The sequence below is a fragment of the Nannobrachium achirus genome (genome assembly GCF_963921795.1).
Source record: "Nannobrachium achirus genome assembly, chromosome: 2".
NCBI classification, from domain to species: Eukaryota; Metazoa; Chordata; class Actinopteri; order Myctophiformes; family Myctophidae; genus Nannobrachium; species Nannobrachium achirus.
The window spans coordinates 23,092,866-23,110,881 of record NC_137811.1 but is presented as its reverse complement, the minus strand read 5'-3'; the positions used below and the strand labels follow the sequence as shown (position 1 = coordinate 23,110,881).

Genomic DNA, 18,016 nt, shown 5'->3' with positions numbered 1-18,016 from the left:
TGAGTGAGGCTGTATTGATTGCATAACCCATCAAAGGACTTGAACATGGGTGCGTCTTTACGCAAAATGTCCACATTCCAGTCGCCCAAAATGTGATACTCAGTACCGTCCACCTTTGCTAAGCTCTCATCAAACAGCTCAAAGAAATCATTCTGATCAGGTGGTCTATAGACAGCGCATACTAGTATGTTTTTTGCATGTTCAAAGATTACCTCAATCCATACAGTTTCAAGAGAACTGTGGTGTAAGTCTGGACGGGGGATAAAATTGACATCATTATGTACATACATGCAAACTCCGCCTCCCCACCTGTTTCTATCATTCCTGATTACAGTGTAGTTGGCAATTTCAATGCTAGCATCTGTAAACGAGTCATCAAGTTTAGTTTCAGAGAAGGATAAAATCTTTGCCTTACCGCCATGAAACATTCCCTTAATTAGCTCCAGTTTTTTGGGATTCAAGCTATTGATGTTTAAATGGACTAGATGAAGTCCTGGTTTCGCAAAAACAACAGAGTGCATGTTCTCTGTAGTGATCGAGCCAACGTCGGAGCTGGGGGGCTCTTTGTCTAAGACCGAGACAGGAAAGTTTGTCGTGGGGGGGAGGTGGTCATCATAGTCCGGTTGTAGTTGAGACTGAAGTGGGGGAGCGGTGGGGGTGGGGGTGGGGGGGAGGCCAGGTTCCTTTGTTGACTGGGAGCTCAAACAGGAGGAGATCCATGCCTTTTCGACCGCACGGGGTGTTGGAGTGGCGGCGCCGACAGCTTCAAAGCCAAGATATGCCGCCAGCCACGACTGATCTCGATCCCTGGGGGGTGGCGGGACCAGCGGGGGGGCATCCGGCTCGACGGTCATCTCCGGCGATCTAGCGGCTGCGAACTGGGCACCAGCATCCTCGGTGACGGGGGGGGGGCGGCAGGGGGACATCCAGGTCAACGTCGGCGCTGTTTTTATCGGGCGGCGGCTCGAACACCACGGCCGCGAGCTGGTCACGAGTAGCCTCGATGTTGGAGCTTTGCTGTAGAGAGCCGGGTGGGCATCCATAGCACTCGTCACCAGTAGAACCCGTGTCGATGTTTCCTCCGCTGGGGTTCTTTGTCTCGGAAAGCAGCTGTAGTTCCCTCGTGAGACGGGCGGCTTGCCGAGTGACTACGGGACCTGGATTAACCTCAATATCACCAGAAAGAAGCAGGATAAAGTAAATGATGGACCGCCTGTCCATTCTGCCTATCTGGGGTTTGTTCTTAGTCAACAGCAGCGTCCCAAGGACCGTCAGTTTACCGAAGCCGAGATGTTTTGGCTCCGATCCAATGTGGAGGAAAAAAAACACTGCGTGATTCCTCTCCATCCCGCACATAAATCTCCGTATATAGGCTACAATTATGAGCGTTCCATGGTGAACTGAGATACGAGTCGGCAAACCAAAAAAGAAACAATAGGAAAAAAAGAAGAAAAAGTATCCCTCCTTTCCATTGTCCCTGGACGGAGCGAACGAAAAGATGCGACCGTTCACGTCGACTGCTGCTGCGTGAAATAATGTAATATTAAAATATGTTTTCACATAGGATCAAAGGTTATATGATCATGATTCACCTCCATCCTGGATGGCTTGGTTCGAGGCTTAACATAATTGTTATAAATATATTTGTAAAAGTCTATGGCGAAAATGAATGGGGAATATTAAGTGACCCCAGGAATCCACTTCCGCTGCGACGCTCTATAGCCTGAGTGTGTTACACAATATAGCTACTGACAACCTTCAGCCACTAGATGTCGCTCTACACCTGCCCTCTCTCCTCTCTACTGTGTGATCTTGGAGTTCCAGGAAACAGAAACACTGGTACACAACTGCAATTCCAATGATTTATTCATCTAAGCAATTAATAAGCAATAAGCATTAATCACTGCAAATAATGATGCACATCAAGGAGAAATACACCAGACATTTGCATTGGTATTATTGATTGTATAGATTAGTGATACTCAAACTCAGGCCTGCGGGCCACTTCCGCCCCATGGCACAATTATTATTATTATTTTCTTTGTTGTTTTGTTTTGTTTTGTTTTGTTTATTATCTTATCTTTAGCCTAACTATTTTCATTATTATGACACGAATAATCATCCAGAAAGTTGATGCAGAGAAAAGTCACATTAACCCAAAATGGACGGATGTTTCCGCTTTCATTTTACCATCTCATGCTAATATTGAATTACAATACCACTATGTTCAATTTGTCAGAAAACAGGCGTCAGTTGTTAAGGTGTCAATGGAAGACAGAAGTTATCAAGTATCATTAATGCTGACATTTTATCAACATTACAAACATGGCAAAGGCCAGCTCTTGCCATGTTTGTAATGTGGCCCACAGGTTCAGCTGTTTGAGTATCCCTGGTAGAAATGCTAGATAGAGTACCAGATGTTTGCAGTTTAGTTAGCAGCCATGATCTGATTCATCCACACAGCTTAGTGATTATAGATGGCAACTATAGATCAGAGGTTCTCAAACTGACTCAGGGCACCCAGCTGTTACATCATATTACATAATAAATATGCAAATATTTCCCCCCTAAGATACAGTCACATGTCACAGAGCAATATCCGTTTCCATCAGAACAGATTGAAAATATCTTCATTCTTGTCGTTTAACCACTTGAACCCCAGCATCCCTATTCTGGGGGGGAACGTTCACCAAAATTAGACGATCTACAAGCTCAACAATGCAACACAGCGTGACACGTTGTGAGCTTGTAGATCGGCTATTTTTAGTGAAGAGAGATAGAAAAACAACTCAAGTACAGTGCAACTCTGGACTGTCTAACTAAGCATAGAGGGTCTAAGTGGTTAAACTGAAGTGAATTACAAATATTATCAAAGTATTCTGAGGCTCCTCTGGACTGGTGTCACTGGACCCTAGGGTGCCCAGTAGGCACCCACTTTGAGAAACCCTGATCTAGAGCAGGGGTTCCCAAACGTTTTTTGTCTCAGGGCACCCCATGAATATGTTTTTAATCCGAGGCACCCTACATTATAATGTTCAGCCCAGCACCTTATATTTATAGCATATCGTCGTTGTCGGGTGGAAACCTTGTATGTCCATTTATCATCTATAAAATTTACTAAACTAGTGAAAACAACAGATCTACAAGCACACAACGCCTCGCATTGCGAGGCGTTGTGTGCTTGTAGATCGGCTGTTTTCACTAGTTTTGTGCGACAGTCTTGTATGATGAAGCAGGGCTTTGCTTTACCAAAAGACGTTTGAAACTTGGAGATACAAGGTTTCTACCCGACAGTGACGATATTTTTGTGATTATGTTGTGAGGAAAACGTTTGAGATAATAGCCATTTTGGTTAGAACTGACTGAAAATAACTTTGTACTTTAAAATGATACTAAATATTTGTCCAAATAAATTCCAAATATTATCAAATGATCTCGCGGCACCCCTGGACTGCTGTCGCGGCACCCCAGGGTGCCCTGTCACCCACTTTGAAAACCCCTGATCTAGAGTAACAGATGTTTACAGCTTAGTTGCCATTGATATGTATGATCTGGTCGATCCAGGGACGCAGCTCAGTGATGCGGGCGAATACAGTAGGCACGTTGGTAGGGCAGCCTGGGAAGCCAAAGTTGGTCACACCAACCAGGTACCAGAGTCCATTCTTCAGACAGACCAGGGGGCCACCAGAGTCACCCTGCAACAACAAGCATTTGCGTTTTAATGTGCCGCATGAATAAATGTCATCTTGTTTTTCTTCTTTTTCATGTAAGTCTCTGTCACTCACATAACAGTCTCCAGACCCAGAGGCTCCAGCACAGATCATCGGAGGGGTGATGTCGATGTATTCTTGGTTGAAGTACGTTTGGCACTTTGTGTTTGTCAAGATGGGCAGACAAGCCTGCTGGAGATCAATAGGGTCTACAAAATAACATAAAACAGAGAGATGTTTAGCCCACTTGTACATCATATTCTATTCTAAATCATTGAATTGACTGGTAGTCCAGTTACTGGTTGATGTTTCCTTTTTTCGTTCACTCACATGTGTTATTTCCGAGCGAGCCCCAGCCAGTGGCAAAGCAATTCATGCCAGCAGGGAATTTATTAGGATCAACAGGCAAACACACGGGGGACACATCGTTGTTCATGTAGGCAGGGCTTTCCAGATGGATCAGTGCGATGTCATAGTCATTGCCATAGTACTTGGGGTTATTGAAGACCTACAGTATCAGGTAAATTACACAGTCATCCTAGCTGTTAGGAAAGATGTACAAAATATTTATAAAATGTATATTATCGACCAAAGATGAGAAGAAGCATCTCATTTTTTTTTTATTGTCCAGGTCGGGGTCGGCAGGCGCCGCCTGCGACATGAGACAGTGACCACAATCTGTGCAAGTGTGGTTGCTGTCTCAGTCCTTGGTGTTGTTGAGATCACGCAACCAGGAAGATTAATTGTCCGTGCTAATTACTTTCATTATTCCTTGACCAATCAAAAGCTAATTTAGCACGGATCATCATTAGCTGATTATGTTTTTTTTTTTTTTTTCCATGACAGTTCATAGGACTCCTTTGTTTGTATTTTAAGCTTGTGTGAGCTGTGTGCCATCTGGCACCTGTGACAATAACCATCTGTGCAAGTGAAGTGTGGTTACTGTCTCAGGTCAAAAAGTAAAAGGCTTGGCCTCTCCAATTATAATAATAAAACAATCATAATAATAATAATAATGATGTGGGCCTATTTACAGTATTACATGCATCATTTCAATATTAAACAGAGCACCTACCATTTTAATCTTCCTGACCTGACCAAGATTTTTGATTGACTGCAGGCCCAGCACTACAAGGTCAGATGATCTGGAAGTGTTTAAAATAAAACAGTGATGGTGGGTACTCAACTCAAAGAAGGGAGACATACAGAGTGAGGTGCAAATGTAGGCATGGCATGGTTTCCTCTGCCATCTGTGTAAGAATGTATGGGTGAATGTATTGCACAATCTATGTAAAGCACCTTGGATAAAGGCGCTATATAAATGCACCATTCACCATTTTACCATTTAATAATAAGGGTAATAATAATAAATGTGTGTCCCACATTAGGGGCTACAGTCTGTCCCAAAATATTTGTCTTGATCTCTGTTCCTTTTTTATGACACTACACTGTGTGGATAGAATGGTATTCAGAGGGAGAGATAGTAGCTTGACTCTAATACCTGACTTGGCAGTGGGCAGCAGTCACAACCCATTTCTGGAAAATCAGTGATCCGCCACAGAAATGTTGTCCTCTTCTCTGAAATCAGAGTGTAAATACTATAGTCAGGTAATATGAAACTGCAAAACATATCTTCCCGTCTTCATCCACCATAGGGAATTAATGCACTGCCCATTCTGTTATTGAACAAAATAAACAGGGCAAGAGATGTTTTTCATATGCAGTATTATCTACCTGCAGGGAGACCTGCCACGGCCAGGAGTGAGGTTTAGCCGTCGTACCGTTGACGATCAATACTGGTCCATTAACTTCTTCAGTACGACGGGGACATCCTACCAGCCATGGTTTGATGGCGGGAACACCACAGACTGAAGAATCACATACACATACACATACACGCACACGCACGCGCACACACACACACACACACACACACACACACACACACACACACACACACACACACACACACACACACACACACACACACACATATAAGCACATGTAAGTTAAATGGTGAACATCATCAATAAAAGATAACCCGCCACTTGCAAGGTACACATGTAGGATGATTTATTTAATTCAGAGAAACGATTGTTTTAAACACAACTTTCTATAAAGTGGAGTGAAAGTGTCAAAGATATCCGATGTCCTCATAGAGAGATATTAACAGAATTAAATGGACAAGAAGAGCCAGGGTCAAATGCTATTAGATCAATATGCCAACTGCCAGCACAATTTGTTATAATTGTGATTATTCAGATTTATAGCCTACTTGCATTTACCGGTATGTATAGAAATCATGAAACACTCATAATTAAGTATTAACCTTGAAAGATAGTCCCCTACTGATTAATATGCACAAAAATATGGTATACTATATATACACTTCAGCCTCAAAGACGAATAAATAAATACAATTACCTCTGTCAGCCAGAGATCAGTAAGACACGCACACATACACAGACAAAAGACAAAGTGCTCTACTTACTCAGGTAATAATTACTAGAACTGCACTCTGTCAGGAGCCAATCCGCGTAGGCTTACTTGCCAGCAGAGTGCGCCATGAGGTGTGCTCTGCTGTCCTCATTGGCAGTTAAGACATTATCAGGAATGCTCTTATATACCAAACTCTGCTGACATCACCAGTGGCATCACCAGGAATGCTGGTCGCTCATTGGCTGTTAATGATGACTATGCCAGCTACTGTAATCTGCTGGATATGTATGTATGTGTGTACGTTCGCGTCTCCTCTTGTTGAAGACTGTAGCCCAATCAGGAACCAGCATCTCTGGCAACATCATCATTAATAGCCAATGAGGGACCAGCATTCCTGGTGATTCCACTGGTGATGTCCCTGATTGGCCTACGGTCTTCAACAAGAGAGGACACCGATATACATGCATGCATGCATGCATGCATGTATGCATGGGGATGTTTTTTTGGGGGATGTTTGAGGATTTTTTTTATTGTTCCTGATGAATTCCGTCTTACCATAATAGCCTACATATTGTGATGTCACAGAAAAGGAATTGTGATGACAAAAAAGGTCCATTGAACTCAAAGGACCTTGCGGGTATTGGGGTTACAGAAAATATCCATTGAACTCAGTGGACATTTGGGGTTACAGAAAAGTTAGCAGAAAAAAAGGTTTACTCTATAGGTTAAATAAAAATCAAACCTCGGTTCGAAGTGAAGCGTATATAAAATGTAATAGTATAAAATTGTCTAGAGCTACAGAATTCAGAATTCTAAATGAATTAATGATTTTTATCTGGAGGGCCGGATTGTCACGTGAAGCTTGACCAATCCTCAAACTATGGTCTCATTGGACATTTTTAATCACTGGGACTGACACTACACACATATTCTGGACGTACGGGACAGATAAAACCTGTTCATTCTGGACTGAAATGACCAAATATGGACATGGGGGACACACATGGGACACACATTTACGGACAGATAAATCCTGTTAATTCTGGACTGAAATGACCATATATGGACATGGGGACACACAAAGCCACTCCTTGGAAGCGGCTTTCACCGCTTCAAAAATCACTCATACACTTATACAGACATAGGGACCTACACACACAGACAGATGTAGGAGCGATTAGCACCACTCAAACGTTTACAAAAAAGAAATGGACAAGAACAATATAGCAAAAGAGCTAAAGAGTTGCAATTATGAGAAATTGCAAGTGTGGTTACCTTTAGAGTAACAAAGTTTTACGTCATTTATACATCCTACCTGGTTCCCGTTTCCCTCCCCCCTCCCAGTCTGAATTCCCATAGTCTTTTTTCATATCGCGTCATATAAGAACTGTGTTCCAAACATAAACAAATTATCTCAGCGGTTTGACTCATATGGATATGAAGAATCAACTGATTGTGAGAAAACGCTAATGTTACCGTCGCCCAATTAGTTCCATTTTCATCAGAAACAGACTATCAAATATTAGTGACTGACTATCATAAACCATACAGAGCCAGCCTTGAGGAAAAACCGGGCACCACTCCTCTAATGACTTCTGGGGATACTATAGAAACAATAATATCAATTGTCGAGATTAATGATAATAATAATAAAGTTATGAATAAATAAAACTCAGTTTGTAAGCATCGGGCAATCGTGCAATGAGCACCACAGCCAAACGTGTGGGTAGCGCCGACCAAGGTTTTGGCTTGCAATACTGTTCTGTTGGCATTTACTCTCGTTTTGGGCTTCCCTGACACTGAGCTTAAAGTTAACAGTGCAAAAATGGCCAATATGTGTTTTTATTTTTTTCTTCTTATTACTGTGGGAGAGTGCAATCATTCATGATATCAAACACAATACCATTTGGCATAATTAAAGGGGAGATATAATGGACCGAATGTTGGCAAATTTTGGGTCTGCGCAGCGCTACCCACACGTTTAGCTGTGTAGCTCATTCCACGAATGCCCGATGCTTAATATTATTCCTTTAAGTTATGCTATTATTAGCATAATATTATTCCTTTAAGTAAACATGGTTTAAATCACATTTTGTAAAAGTATCACTTCTCAATCATCCTTACCTGTGTTTTCCGTTCCATAGTTCTCATGATGGTCGATGGTCAACTTGAAGTGAATGTCAGTCCCAGCCTCACACAGACAGAAGAGGAAAAACAGCAAAGCTCTGCTGGTCTTCATCTTGAGTGAATATTGATGCTGCACAAACCTCATTCTGAAACACATTCAGCACATGTGTCTTATATACTCACCTTCTCTATAAGGAACAATCCCTTTTCAGAGCTGTCCCAGATGTAACCCGATACGTTCAAAAAAGAAAGAAAAGGATATAGGGGTAGAGCTTGCAGGCGTGCATACATGCATGTCTGCGTGCATGAGAGAGAGACAGTGTGACACAAAGACATTAGAGCTTCATTCTTCCCTAAAATTAAAGACAAGTATAAAGAATTTGATTCCACCATTAATAAATCGTCACTTCAATATGTTCTAGGAGAACAGTCTAAAGGCACCTTTTTGGCTGCACAATATGTGTGGAGTTGTCATCAACTGAGGGACAGCCAGTGGACAAAAGAACCAAGTACATCTGGATAAAGAATGTGGCATATTACTGTTATCTTTATATCTTTGTTTGTTATTTACATTATTATTTATTATTGTTATTTACATTATTATTTATTATTGTTAGTATGTTTATAGTTCACTTGTGTCCAATATTATGATTTGTTTAATATTATATGTGTAACGGAGGTGATCCAAACCTCCCCACCTGGCTTCGAACCCCAGTCTCCTGTGTGTAAGTCCAATATCTTAACCATTACTCCAAAGGGATATCCCTATGGAACAAGGGCAGATACTAGACTTTTGAGGCTTATAGGCTGGGGCTGCGACTCTCTCCGTCACACTCACCCCCCTTTGACCTCCTCCTACGGGGAAGCCCGGATCCGGGTCACGGCACCAATGTAACGGAGGTGATCCGATCTCCCCACCTGGTTTCGAACCTGGGTCTCCCGTGTGAAAGTCCAGTATCTTAACCATCACTCCAAAGGGATATCCTTATGGAATGAGGGAGATACTAGACTTATGATGCTTCAGGCTGGGGCTGCGACTCTCTCCGCCACATATGTATGTTTTGGCAATGTAAGAAATATTTTATCATGCCAATAAAGCTTTTGAAATTGAAATTGAATTGAGAGAGAGAGAGAGAGAGAGAGAGAGAGAGAGAGAGAGAGAGAGAGAGAGAGAGAGAGAGAGAGAAGTTGTCACTTCATTGACAACGACAACAATGTGCTTCACAGATAATAGAAACACATCAGACAACAAGCTGTTTCTGGGTCATGGTGGGATGGCCGACTTGGAAGTTCGCCAAAAATAATGTGTCTCCCGTTGAACCATGTTAACGATCACTGGTCAAAACCAACTGACCTATAGCATACGCAGGCCTGTGTGTGTGTGTGCGTGTGAGTGTGAGTGTGTGTGTGCGAGCGAGACACACACACACACACACACACACACACACACTCACACTCACACTCACACTCACACTCACACACACACACACACATACATACACACACAGCTCTTTTCAAGGGTCCACAATGACAGACCCGTCCAGTTTAGCTGTAGCTGTTGTCCTATAACTGTTAACTGTATGAAATACTACATTATAACTGTTAACTGTATAAAATACGCATTATAACTCTTACCTGTTTAAAATAATATATTATAAATGCTGTAACTGGTGGGATGGCATAGAAGGAAGCTGGCACAGATAAATAAGTCACACCTGTGTTCTTTGGTGGCATGTGAACTTTGAAAACACCAGGAAGAAAACACAGATACTTATGAAGTCAAGCTGTCATCGTAGGTTGATTAATTTATGTTGTTGCAGAAACCCTGCTTGTCCTGTTGGTTTGTACACACACACACACACACACACACACACACACACACACACACACACACACACACACACACACACACACACACACACACACCTTAGATAGTCTCACATATGCGTGAGACATCTTCCCCGTATCGCCTGAGAATGAGGGGCAGAGGGGGGTTTCCAATTCATTTTCTATGTAAGTCACGTGGTTTCATGTCGTTGCCGTGTCTCTTGCTCAACCGAAGGCTTTTGGCCAAGTGATTTGCAAGAGACAAAAAAGCATGTGACCTCAATTGAGAATGAATTGGACCCCCCTCACTCTCAGTCTACACGGACACGATAGCTCTCTGTTTGTAGCACGCCTCAGGAAGTCTGTCTCTAACTCTAGCTGTCATCAAGACAGCTGGGGTTCTTTTACAAAAAAGGACACCGCAATGAATGAACTATTCTGATTGATGCTCAGCCAAATGAGGAATGTCACTTATAGCCACATGACTCAATGGTAGGTGAGGAATGTCACGTACAGCCAAATGGCAAATGATATGTTTCGGTTGCATGTGAACGGTGAAGACATGAGGAAGTAAACTCACAGTCAGACTACTAAAGAAAACAAATTCAGCAGTAGCTGTCAATCTGTCATCACATTTTGATGAATTGTTTAAGTGATAAAAGTTGTTTACCACAGGAGACGTGCTCAGTGAACATGAATACTCTGTAACCCAATAAAAGTAATTAAGGTATGTCATCGAGAGAGAGAGAGAGAGAGAGAGAGAGAGAGAGTGAGAGTTTTCATTCATTCAACCTTTATTTATTTCTCGGGAATACATTGAGGGCAGGCCCTCATTTTCAAGAATGCCGAGATTACAACAAGAACAAGCAACAACAATAATAGTAAAAGTAAGAACAGCAGCAAAACAAGTTATGTTATTCAAAACCATAAGAAAGAACAGTAAAAAACAATAAAACAGACAACTTAATTAAAACAATGACAATCAAAAACAATAAGATTTGTGAGCAGATTTTTGAAACGTCCCAATGAAATCAAGGATTCTAATTTTAAAATACCTTGTAACTCGTTCCAACTAAAAGGAGCACTAAAACCAAAGGCTGTTTTGTCAAGTTCGGTATAGGCCGTGGGAACTATTTGTGGGAGATAGTTTTGAGAGCGTGTGTGGTGAATGGAGGGGTTTGGTATTAGCAGAGAGGATATATATTCTGGTGATTTCTTTAAAAGGGCTTTATAAATGTAAACGAACCAGTGATGATCCCGTCTCACGGAGAGAGCGGGCCAACCTACTGTAGAGTATAAAGTGCAGTGGTGGGTGTTGTATGGGTTACCTGTGATGAAGCGGAATGATAAATGGCGTCTAGGGGCTTTAGGGTGGTAGCAGCAGCGTGTCTATAGATGGTGTCCCCATAGTCAAAGACTGAGAGTAGGACAGCCTCTATTATCCTTTTCCTACAAAACAAGGGGAAACAAGATTTGTGTCTATAAAGTATGTGTGTGTGTGTGTGTGTGTGTGTGTGTGTGTGTGTGTGTGTGTGTGTGTGTGTGTGTGTGTGTGTGTGTGTGTTCATATTGATCAACACTTCCTACTTGAGTTTTGCGAGCCGATCGTGTGGCACTGGACACACCTGGCATAATCAAATGGACTAATTAAACCTGTTTAAAACCAATGAAATGTGTCAATTTATTAAAGGACAACGTTGTTTTTTTTTGTTTAGCCCGCAATGTTTTGGTTAGGTTTTCAATGTGGAATTTAAAAGTGAATTTATCATCAATCCAGATGCCCAGGTATTTGTAGTGCTCGACTCTTTCCAGAGGAGTGCCATATAAAGTGCAAATTGACAGATTTGAAAAATCAACTGATTTTGCTCTAGAGAAGAGCATGACTTTCGTTTTTTCTGCATTTAAAACAAGCTTTAGATTAAAAAGGGCGCGTTGTAAAACATTGAAAGCACGTTGTAGATTATTAAAAGCTAATTGCATAGTGTCTGCCCAACAGTATAGTATCGTATCATCAGCATATAAATGGATGTTACAATCTTTCACTTCCTTCGCAATGTCATTTATATAAATGGTAAAGAAAACCGGTCCTAGGATTGAACCTTGTGGAACACCTTTAGATATGGGTAGAAGAGCAGATTGAACTTTTCCAGCTCTCACACACTGTTTTCTATCAGAGAGGTAGTTAGAAAACCATTTGAGACTATTAGAGTCACATCCAATGTGTTGCAACCTGCGCAAAAGCAGGAAGTGGTCCACAGAGTGAGAGTGAGAGAGAGAGAGAGTGAGAGAGAGAGAGAGAGAGAGAAAGAGAGAGAGAGAGAGAGAGAGAGAGAGAGAGAGAGAGAGGGGAGAACATAAGCAAGAGTTCCCTCAGTCAGTTGGTCCTGAGACTGACCTCCACCAACCTAACCTCGCCACCAGGCTTTCTGGGGGAAAGCCTGGTGTTCGTTCACAACACGCCGTTTGGTTTCCGCCCAACGCGGAAACCACTAGAAGAAGCGGCGTTGCTTTGATTTGGTTCCCTCCGTTTCTTTCCCCAATCTCTATTAAAATGCTGGAGTAGGCTAGTGTAGTCTTTCCAGTCGCTACCAGTTGGACTAAAATATACCAAACTAATTTTTCAAAAGCAAAACTACGCCGCATCAAGGAGTTTATTAGGTAGGCCCTAAAAGTATGTCCTTGAGCACAGGGGAATTATTTTGGGTTAAAACTTTTTCCGGTGGATAGTTCTGGCCAAATTGTAGTCCTTTGAGTACTACAACCTGACGTGTTGTGGTTTCCGCTCCAGACCAGTTACAAGCCCGAAAAGTGAAGTGATCCCAGACTACCACCAACCCTCCCCTGAACACAGCTTGTGATTAGAGAAATTCTGCACGCACATTCCCACTAGGTCAAGGAACAAGAGCATTAATTACATACACCCATTCACACCCATCATGACCCATGTCATACTCCGACGGTAGAGGAAACCATGCAAGGCACCAACCTGCTCACTGGGAGCAACTAGGGGTTCAACTTCAGAGTCACAAACTCTGGGGGAGCCCAGGATCAAACTGGGAACCTCACGGTTCCCTTCCGGCCGCTCTACTGGCCACTCTACCCTATATATATTCACACACACACACACACACAGAAAGCTCTGTTCACTTTACAGGAATATTATCAACCTGAGATGCATTTCCTGAACTTGATACATGATTGATGAAGTAATACATAATAATACTATTGTATTGAAATAGGCCTACAGTGTATATCTATGTATATACTGAATGAATGACACCAAACACGCACAGTTCACTTCACAGGAAAATGATGAACCTGAGATTAATTCCCTTAAAGGACAACTTTAGTTTTTTACAACAAGGGTTCATATTTTAGATTGTAACTAGAAATACTGTTCCTTCGAAACAGTGTGGGCTCGATTCCAACCCAACAAATAGGATACTTTAAGGTACTGTAAGGTACAGTACCCTACAGTATTGTACTGTACCTTACTATACTGTACTGCACCTTACTGTACTGTACTGTACTGTACTGTACTGTACTGTAACTTACTGTACTTTACTGTACTCTACTGTACTTTACCTTACTGTACTTTACTGTACTCTACTGTAACTTACTGTACTTTACTGTACTCTACTGTACCTTACTGTACTGTACTTTACTGTACTCTACTGTACCTTACTGTACTGTACTGTACCTTACTGTACTGTACCTTACTGTACTGTACTGTACTTAACTGTACTCTACTGTACCTTACTGTACTATACTGTACTGTACTCTACTATGCCGTACTGTAACTTACTGTACTGTACTCTACTGTACCTTACTATACTGTACTTTACTGTACTCTACTGTACCTTACTGTACTCTACTGTACTTTACTGTACCTTACTGTACTGTATTGTACTTTACTGTACTGTACTTTACTGTACACTACTGTATCTTGCTGTACCTTACTGTGCTGTACGTTACTGTACTTTACTGTACTTTACTGTACACTACTGTACTGTACTGTACCTTACAGTACTGTACTTTACTGTACTCTGCTGTACCTTACTGTACTTTACTGTACTCTACTGTAACTTACTGTACCTTACTGTACTGTACTTTACTCTACTCTACTGTACTGTACCTTACTGTACTTTACTGTACTCTACTGTACCTTACTGTACTGTACCTTACTGTACTGTACTTTACTGTACTCTACTGTACCTTACTGTACTCTACTGTACCTTACTGTACTATACTGTACTGTACTCTACTGTGCCGTACTGTACCTTACTGTACTGTACTCTACTGTACCTTACTATACTGTACTTTACTGTACTCTACTGTACTTTACTGTACTCTACTGTACCTTACTGTACTGTATTGTACTTTACTGTACCTTACTGTACTGTACTCTACTGTACCTTTCTGTACTGTACCTTTCTGTACCTTACTGTACTTTACTGTACTCTACTGAACCTTACTGTACTTTTACTGTACTCTACTGAACCTTACTGTACTGTACATATTCTATGTGTTCTAGATCTACATTTTTGATTCTGTGTTTGGGAACCAGCAACTTTCAAATGGACTCCAACTGTAGTGGAGTATATTGAGTGCATATACTGTAGGCTAACAATCCCAGATCACATCTGTCCTCCACTATGTCTATAACCAAGGCGTTCTTCTATGTGGCCACTCCAGACTGAGGAGTGGAGCATGGCTTTTATTGTGTTTGTGGATCTGACTTGGAAATGCATTGGTTTTGATATCTCCCTGACAACCAACAACAACCACTAATATGGCTGACTGTCCCTGCGGGCTCTAGGATATATGGCTATGGGATTTACATCCCATCGCCCGGACTTGATTCTTGATCACAGCTGTGTAATCAGTAGAGTGGAGAGGGACATTTATTTATAGTTTTAACTATAACTATAGTTTTGTACATCACACAGCTTAGACATTTGGATCAAATCAGAGAGCAGACCTGTGTGAACGCAATGATATAGATAGCATATCTGAAGTGTGAACACTGCAGCCACAGCGCCTTAACATAAACATGGGTCTATTATCCTTCTCTCCACTCACTAAACCCATTGGAAATGCATTGGGTGCTTAAAGTTAAACATTTTTATTTTTTTATATTTATACTACAAAACATTTCAAAACCAAAAGTACAAGCACACGTGTCCTCAGTAAGCTGAACACATAAAAATTTGAATGGTGTTGAAAGGTGTAAGCGTTTAAGAGATGAAGCGCGCCAAAGTTTTGAGGAGATACTGACTAGTATAGTATAGTATATAAACTAGAAAAATATTGTTCCTTCGAAACAATTGTGGGCTCGCTTCAAGCCGGAAAACAATGGCTATAAAAGCACAAAATGTCAAGATCGCAGGCAGTGCTCTCTTTGACGTTACTGACGTCAAAGATTGGTCCATTTTGTTCCAAAAATGTGTTGTGCAAAAGTTGACCCGCTGGTGGCGCTATAACAGGCCAATGTGAGAAGGTTGGTATCTGTTCCTTGACCTATTGGGAATGTGCTTGCAAGATTTCACGCACATCCCAGGCTGTGTTCATGATTTGAGGTGTTTTTGGCTTTGGACACTTTATCGCTGCTTGCAGCTATATTTATTATTATTATTTTATACTTTTTTTGTGTGCACTTCATAGGCATGTTAGATAAAGGTCCTTAGATTGCGTGTAGAATGTTTCATGCAAATTGCAAAAAAAATCCTAGAATAAAAACGGGTTTAAGCGTTTTACAAACTGCTCAAAATTATATAGCGCCCCCCTTTGGCCATTTGGGGTAAGATTGGTTTCAGTGATATTTGAACTAACCCTCTACACTATTTTGTCATGAAAATGTGACTTTGCTTGTATGTTTTAGAGGCAGAAGAATAATTTGCATAAAAATGCAATATTGTTTGAATTATTTAAAAAAGCATGTTTCAATGTTAAAGAAATCCGATCTGACAGATCTTTAGATATCGGTCCAAAGTTCACGTAAAAAAAGTTTTGTGCACGTGACGCGAAAATTCCAGAATAAAAGCGGGTTTACGCGTTTTACAAACTGCTCAAAGTGGCGGAAAATCGAAGGGCGGAGCTTACTTAACAACGACACAGATGTCTTCCGCTTGAGTCAAAGCACGCGTGTAACAAGTTGCATGTCTTCAAACGAAACGAGTCATGACTTATGCCCGTTTGAAGTTTGAATTTTCAGACGCTTCGTATAGCGCCCCCCTTTGGCCGATTGGAATAAAATTGGTTTCAGTGATACCTTGACTAACCCTCTACATCTTTGCCAAATGCCATGAACGTGTAACTTTGCATGTATGATTTAGAGGCCGAAGAATAATTTGCATAAAACTGCAATATTTATTGAATTATTAAAAAATTATATTTCACTTTAAAAGAAATCCGCCGAGATTAGTTTGACCGTATTGGTCCAAAGTTCATGTGAAAAAAGTTTTGTGCGCGTATCGAAAAAAACCCAGGAGGAGATAGATTTTTACTGTTTTTCATATAATTCCGAATTGTGGGAGATCTAAAGGTCAGAGGTCAAAAGTCAGAGGCTAAAAGTTGTTCGGCATGAGGAGACGCATACGTGTATACAGGTTTCATGCCTGTACCTCAAACACAGCATGAGCTATACCTGTTCAAAGTTCGCACTTTCGAAGGCTTCCTACAGCGCCACCATTTGGCCGATTGCTGTAAAAAGTAATAGCACACTTCGCCACTGTAAACTGAACACATTGATGTTTTTATTTTCATTTTCTCACTAAGTATGTAGGAGTAGAAAGGAACCGAAAATCCCGTCTACTTACTAGATAAACAAATAAATAAACTAGAATTGACAGAGTCAATTTTGACAAGTGTGCCTGCAGTGCGCGACCTTGTGCAGCGGTTTGGACGGTGAGACAATCCGCCAAGCCCGTGTTTCGTTGTGAGAGGGTCGGTCCCTGTGAAAAACGCGTTCTGGCACGAAACGGTTACGTTTCGCGCGTTTGTGACGCCCCCTATGGGTCGAAGTGGAAATGCTTTTGGGGAAACGTTGAGTATGCCACCCGCGACCCGTGGTTAAAATTCAGTGTTGACTTGACCTTTTGTTTGTGATTTATGGCTCTCGTTTGCGAAACGGGCCCCTCCCGCTAACTTTGGAAGGCCGTTACGAACGAACGGTATGGACTATCGAAATATCCTTTGACTATGTTTATTACATGCCTTCATAGATCATGTGTACCGGTTTTTAAAACATTTGAAGAAAATATGTAGGAAAAGGAGCAAAAAGTGTGTTTTGGAGAAAATTCAAGATGGCGGAAAATCTATCCATACGCAAATGGGCGTGGCCTATATGGAGAGATGCGTCTTGACCCAAGGAATCCAGGGAAAAAATAATTTTCATTTTCCGATCTACGGTTCAAGAGTTACGGGGCAAAACGTAAAGTGAGCCGTTATAGCGCCACCATGAGGATGAATGGTGTAATTATTTTTCGATTTATTCTTAAAATCATTATGAATCTGCTCTACGAGGTTTGAAACTGTAGGCCCTATGGTTTGCGATAGAAAAATACTTGAATGTGACTTTTTTCATTGTCCCATTATAAGTCAATGGGGAAAAATTAATTCACTAATGAATTAATATAAATTAAACTATAGAACCTTTCTCTTAGCAAGTTACTAGCACACGATTCCCGAGTAAGCCGGTCGTTTTGACATATGGCGCGAGTGTGTGGTGCAAAAACTGTGGGAGGAGTAGCGTGCCGAAGTTTAGAGAGTGCGCTTGTAAAGTCAATACTAGAATTGACAGAGTCAATTTTGACAAGTGTGCCTGCAATGCTCGACCTTGTGTAGCGGTTTGGACGGTGAGACCATCCGCCAAGTTGTCTGTGTTTCGTTGTGAGAGGGTCGGTCCCCGTGAA

At 41.5% G+C, this 18,016-nt stretch overlaps 1 protein-coding gene across 1 annotated transcript; it reads right to left on the bottom strand.

Annotated features, from left to right (window-relative positions):
- Positions 1 to 3,527: 3,527 nt before the first annotated feature.
- LOC308297220 (chymotrypsinogen B-like) lies at positions 3,528 to 8,388 on the bottom strand (the record flags this gene model as incomplete). The annotated part of the gene is made up of 5 exons (XM_080740636.1): positions 3,528 to 3,695; positions 3,786 to 3,919; positions 4,041 to 4,218; positions 5,445 to 5,578; positions 8,274 to 8,388. 5 exons carry the CDS (start codon positions 8,386 to 8,388, stop codon positions 3,528 to 3,530), a joined length of 729 nt encoding a protein of 242 aa, XP_080596762.1.
- Positions 8,389 to 18,016: the final 9,628 nt, after the last annotated feature.